General features: G+C 48.3%; 1 protein-coding gene across 1 annotated transcript; it reads left to right on the top strand.

Moving 5' to 3' along the window:
• Positions 1-873: 873 nt before the first annotated feature.
• On the top strand, positions 874-1656 carry LOC124704719 (probable CCR4-associated factor 1 homolog 11). The gene has a single exon (XM_047236989.1). The coding sequence runs from the start codon at positions 874-876 to the stop codon at positions 1654-1656; it is 783 nt and encodes a 260-aa protein (XP_047092945.1).
• The last annotated feature ends 5025 nt before the right edge of the window (positions 1657-6681 follow it).

The following is a 6681-nucleotide window of genomic DNA, read 5'->3' as shown; positions in this document are numbered from 1 at the left end:
ACGTACACGAGCGGATTTGGTAGGCATTTTGACTCGATTTGGTTCTAACGACCTCTAGCGTGGGCTTGAGGGGATTTTATTTGTGACTGACCTTCGGTGTGGTGGATTCATCGCCGGTGAGCTTGAATCGGCCATGGTCGTCGACGAAGGGCAACTTTTGTGGATTTCTGTTGATGTTACGCACGCCTTGTTGTGGTTTGTTACATATATATGTGCATTATTTGCATTGTGTAAGTATAAGCAAAGTGGTACAACGATTGCACCAATGCTACATGCGTGTAATGTTGGATGAGTTAGTCAAAATTATTGGATATACTGCAAACAAAATGTTACAGAACCGATGTACCATTTTAGAAAATGTTACACACGTAAAAAAATGTTACATTCGAAAAAAAATCTACCATTGATAGATAATTTTCTATCATAACCCGCTGTAGCAACAGCCGGCTGATGTCTTTGCCCTTCCTTTACAGCCCTATCTCTGTCGTTCGTTAGATCTTACGGCTGTGCACAGAATCCCCACGAGCCTCATCTCTCTTTTTCTTCTGGCACAGAAGGAATCGGTTGTTGTCTCCTAGAGATCTTGCCCGAACCTAACACAACCCCAATATCGTGGTTAGTTCTAACGCATACCTACATGTACTTTTACTCCTATAGAAATCGATTTGTTTACCGAGTTATCGGCTGATTCGGATGCTGTGTTCGACTCCTGCTACAGTTGTTCTGTTCTATATATACAGTTTAGCACGGCTTGGGACACCATACAACAATCTTCGCAAAAAGATAAAGAAAACAGCAGCGCATAGTCGACGTTGATTAGTCATCATGTTTCCGGTGTGTCCACCGCCGCCGCGTTTCAACCACGCCGTCTACATGCCGCCGCTGCATGCCGACGTCCCGGTGCGACCCGTTTGGGCCTCGAACTTCGACCTAGAGTCCGCCAGCCTCCGCAGTTTCGCCGCCGGCGCCCGCTATGTCGCTGTCAACGTGCAGTACCCGGGCCTCGTCCACCTCCCCGGCAAGGATCACAACGCGCTCACCGACGAGCAGCGCTACGCCCTCCTCAAGGCTAACGTCGACGCCCTTAAGCCGATCCAGGTCGGGATCGCTGTCCGCGACCGCCACGGCATGAGCCATGCCTGGGAGTTCAACCTCCGCGATTTCCGCCGCCACGCCGACCCGCACGACGTGAACTCCATCGCCTACCTCGCCGGCCGCGGCCTCAACGTCGACACGCTCGCACAACACGGCGTGGACGCCCGTAGCATCGGCGCCATGCTGCTGAGCTCCGGCCTGATCGGCCCCGAGAGCGGACTGACGTGGATTACATACACCGGTGCGTACCACGTCGCGTACCTGCTCAAGATCCTCACCGGCGGTGACCCGCTTCCGCCCGACGAGGACAAGTTCGTCGGCGCCGTGCGGCAGTTCCTCGGCGAGCAGGTCTACGATGTCGCGAGGATGGCAGCCGACTGCCCGGCGTTGCCGGTGGGGTTAGAGCGCATCGCCGCCCACCTTGGCTTCCATCCGCCGTGGGCGAGCCCGAGGCTGGCCGCTGCCGCCGGCCTGCGCGCGCTGCTGGTGTTCAAGAGATTGGAGCAGGGAGAGTTCGGAGGAAACGTGGAGAGATACAAAGGTCGGCTTCAAGGAATGTAACACTAGTTCCTTCGACGTTCGATCCATGCATGCATGCAAGAAGAGTGTCTTGATCGAGCCCGCCGCGTTGGACTTGCGTGGTCATTGAGCGTCTTGATCGAGTTTTTCAAGTCTGAAGATTTGGCACTGCGTTCAGGTCTATAGATCCCTCTATTTAGGGTTTGTAATGCTACTATGCTAGACGTAGAACAGTACATCAAATAAATTTTAGACGCTAGTCATTAGGCGATTTCTGCACAATACTTGCACTAAGTGGTTTGGCGCTACGGCTTATTTTTTTACCTTTTCTTAGTAAAGAGGCTGTGTCATATAAGACGAATATGTAAGCGGAGTCAGACAGGAAATTTGAGATGTTTCTTCAGACGTTTTTTTTTTTTTTTCTTGCTATGTGCGCATATTGCTTTAAAGAGACCCGCTGCGACGCAAGGTCTGTTTATTCATATTCTCCTCTTTTCTTTCTCATTAAAGCTATGAAATTTTGTGTGCTGTGGAGCTGCTGAATACAAAGATAATGAAAGTGCTGCTTGGCCTTTGTTTTCATATGATAAATATCATCTATCCACTCTGGGATTCAGCTTTCGCATCTTGACATAATGCATTCAATCATCATATTAGTAGTGTTAATTTTGCATCAAATGATACTCCCTTCATCGCATGAAGATTCTGTGAGGTCCGTGAAAATTTAGATGTATCTAGATACTATTTGGTGTTTAGATATATCTAAAGTTTGATGATTCTTAGACAATCTTCGTGGAACGGAGGGAGTATTTCGTACTCACATATATATCTTCCAATTTTTAACTTTTTATTAGCAAACTATTAGAGTGTGAAAACCTATGCTATTAGGCCTTTTGAACGAGACTTCTTTCAAGTATGAAAATACGATGTCACAATCTCCTCCATTATATTGATGTGAGGCCGAGCTATCGCCCCCCCCTCCCCCTTGGTCAGAACTTTTTTTGCATGAGCCACAACCTGTCTTTTCTAGATGTAAGGCTCGAGCAGAGCCTGACTTTAAATTAATGAAGCGATGAAAAACGTGAACTATAAAGATCCGAGTACAAGCCCCAGAGGCCAACCATAGAAAAGAAGAAACACATGATGTTGCCAAACATCAAGCACCCCACAAACTAGTGGTGGGGGGAGCAAAAAAGAAGGAAAGCTAGGCTCTATGTGAGGAATGAAGCTCTCTGATCTTGTCGATGACTAGCTCCAGGCCTTCCTTGCCTTGGCTACTATCACAAGCTTCCACACGTATGATGAAATTTTGTACAAGCAGTCAGCTAGGTCAGATGGAAACTTTCGCTCGATCGCGTATTTGTTCCTAACATTTCAAATTGTCCAACAGAGCGCGGCACAACACATCCAAAGGATCCAACTCGCTTGCCCTATAGATCTGATGATCAGATGGTAAACATCCGTAAACCAAGCAGGGTTTCGAGCATGGCCCAACAACTCCCTAGCTGCGCTCCGCGGGAACCAAGCCATATAGCATGGTTAAAGAAGATGTGATTTGTATCTTCCATGTCTCCACACATGGCACACCGGCCATTTGTAAGCATGTGGTGTTTTTTGATGTTGTCACTAGAAGGAAGGCGCTTTCTAACGAGTTTCCAAAGGAAAATCCAGATTTTGCGCAAGGTGGAAACCTTCCAAATCTCGATATAATATTTCCACGGATTTTATTCGCATAACTTCTTGTAGGAGTTTTTCACCGAGAACCTACACTACTAGGAAAAGGCCTATAGCTACATGAACTATTGCCGGCGCACCAAAAAAGGTGCCCGCCGGTGCTAAATACTATCGGTGCACCATGTTTCAGGCGCGCCGGTGACGCCACAATACCGTTAGCGCAAGAAAAATTTAGCGTGCCGGGGATAAGGTTCAAATAGGTCATGGGAAGACGAAAAAGCCCTTACCGCCGGCGCGCCTCTATGGTTGCGCGCTAGTGGTAAATATATACCACCGGTGGACCACTATAGAGGCGCGCCGGCGGTAATTGGAGCACAACTTTTTCTCTCCATCCCCTCCCCCCAGAATCGCCTTTTCAGTTTTGAGAAAAAATAAGTGAAAATGGTAGAAATTTCAGAAAATAAAATCCTTCAAGATGCCCATATGTTTTGTCATCTAGTTTTAAGAGAAATTGAAAAACATGAATTTCAATATATTATGCAAAATGGCGGCATGTTTTGGTAAAACGGGATTTCTGGTTGCATACGACCTCAGATGAAAAACTTTTTTTTATATCAAAATATATCTACGCAAAATTTTCGGTCCAAATCCAACAACCTATGGTCGTTTGGACAAAAAAATGGATTCGTCAAATTCAAAACAGAAACAGGACTTTTTCAGATTTTTTATTTTGATATAAAAAAATAAAAAAATTACCCCCGCAGGACCACCGTATTAGGTGCGCCGGCGGTAACCTAGGCTATATATGAAAAACCGTCCCTCTAGCTCTTCTCCTTCCTCACTTCTTCCCCTTCTCCTCTTTCCATCATCCTCCTCCTCTTCTCCTTCCTTCTCCTTGTACTCCTCACCAAAGGCCTCCTCCACCTCCTCCGGTGACCTCCTCCTCCTCTGGTGGCCTCCTCCACCTCGGGCCTCCTCCTCCACTTCCACCTCCACCTCCACCTCCAGCCTTCTCCTCCTCCTCCACCTCCACCGTCGGCTTTCTCCTCATCCTCCTACTCCTCATCCTCATCATCCTCCTCCTCCTCCTCCGGCCTCATCCTCCTCCTCCTATTCCTACACCGGAGGGGCAACGAGAACAAGGTGGCCCACTGCCACCATTTTCGAGGATGAAACCGAGTTAGATCTAGATCGGCCTTTTTTGAATTTTGAAAAAAACATACCGTCGACGCCCCAGGCCTGATGCGTCGGGATAACTCGTGTTACTGTTGGTGCACCAGCTAGTGCGCCGAAGGTAACCCATTACCACCGGCATGTTTCCAACGACGGGCTCTGGTGCGTCGGCAGTAGCCTTTTTGGTGCGCGGGCAATAAGGCTTTCCCTAGTAGTGCTACTCGAAGGTTCCAGCGTCCAATGGCCAGTTCTCACGGTGGCAATGTGGCACGCTGCAATTCAGGTCTGTGACGCCCCGGAACCGGTACCATGAGGATCCCAGCGAACCTGCCGAAATCCGCACGATATCGATTCTGAGACGCCCTCCGACACGACGTGCGCGACGAATCACACACGTGATGCAAGAGAAATTAACACGAGCGGTAACATTACAACAGGATTACAATAGAGCCCACAAGAGACATATATTACAACAACGACTCCAACGAGTCAAGATACAAATATACAATACAAAGATCCAAATCATACAGAAGATCAAATACGTCCGAGTACGGACAAGATACAAATTGGACTAAGAGTTCTGAAGATAAACGATGGCGTCCATAACCCTGCCCAGGCCAAGCCGGAAGGGTAACCTTGCTAACGTCGTCAGCTTGTACCTGTCGAAGTCGGGCCAACGGTTGCCGACAAAAGGGAGGAAACAAAAGAGAAAGAGAAAAGGCGAGGGTAAGTACCAAGGAACGAACTCCGGCACGTACTTAGCGAGACTAGAAATGGCTATGCTCGCCAGGCGAATATATCACCGTGGGCTATGTTTTCCGACTAAAACCGCAGAGCTGGATATTTCCGCCTAGGTGTGTATTAAAGTTGTGATTTTCAAAATCGTCCTTTAGGACGTAAGCTTAAATTTTCTGGTAGAAATACTTTCTGTTGCAAACTCATGGATTCCTAGTAGCGATTTCCGGCACCTTGGCTGGAGGCTTGTTTCCGCGGTTATTGACGGATTGCCATTGGGCTTCGTCGCCGCTGGCGAGCGTTTCCGGTTAGAGGTCTTCTGGCTCGTGGAACGTCAAGTGAGCAAGCCGGAAAGCATGGGAACCAGCACTTGCTTTCATAAAACGAAACATGCAAATAAACTTAACGGATAGCGGGATAAGTTTTCCGCCCATGCATACATGTTTCGTCCTAACTACTTAAGAATTTAAAGTTATATTACAAACCCTCTAGGGGCCAAAATGATGCATTGTCTTTCTTCCCGCGGGAATAAGTTCTTTACTTCTCCTTAGCCGGAGAAGTTTCGCCTTTGTCATCAACCTTCGGAGCAGCTTCTTCTTTGTCCTTGGCTGGAGAGGAGACATCATCATCACTCTCTTCATCATCTTCAGCCGGAGATGTTTCGCCACCCTTGTCCTTGGAACTGGTCCAGGTGTATTGGCTTCCGGACTGAGCAGGTCGGGCTTCCGCCTCGCGATTCTTATGGAGCTCTGCTTCAAAAGGTTCGTCGGCAGGAAGAACCTCCTTGTCATAAAACTCATTGTGACAGATCCTCCGAGCGATGCGAGTGTCGTAGCCCTTGAATGCGTCCAGCAGCGCTTCGACGTTCGAGTTCGGAGGAACTCCGGAAGTCACCCTGTCAATGTCCAGATCCGGGTTATGTGCTAGGCACATAGCCAAGGACATTGCGGAAGCACCTCGCGCTGATGACGCCTGCAGATCCACCACCAGCTCCGGAAGGATGTCCATCCTCTGGATAAGCTTGCGCACGTCGCAGGTGCGGCTCTTCTTAATTGATAAGTTGTAGCAAATTTTCTGGCAGGCGGAGACGAGATCCTTGCAGTCCTCTCCAGCGAGTTGAAGCAGATCATCACGTGGAAACTGGCTCCAACGTTCCTCATTCTATCCAAGAGGCTCTGGAGGAAACAATTTCCGATAAGCATAACAGATTGAATCTAGCACATACATTACTACATGAACTTCGAAAATTTACCCATGACGTCTGAGTTGAGCAAGTCCCAGTGCTGCTCCGCTGTTTCCATGTAATTTCGGAGACCGCCAAGTTCTTTCTGTTGCCTTTGGATGGTTTCGCTGTCAGCCTTTCTTTTCAATTGAAATTCACCTTCCTTTCGGATGAGCTCCGAGCTCTTCTCCGCCAGCTTCTTCTCCGCCTCCACGAGCTTCGCTTCTAGGTCTTTTTGGGTGGAGCGCAGAGACTCGAGCTCA

Source organism: Lolium rigidum, chromosome 3, assembly GCF_022539505.1.
Source record: "Lolium rigidum isolate FL_2022 chromosome 3, APGP_CSIRO_Lrig_0.1, whole genome shotgun sequence".
Taxonomy (NCBI): Eukaryota; Viridiplantae; Streptophyta; class Magnoliopsida; order Poales; family Poaceae; genus Lolium; species Lolium rigidum.
Note: the sequence above shows the minus strand (reverse complement) of the source record. Positions and strands in the feature narration are given on the sequence as shown.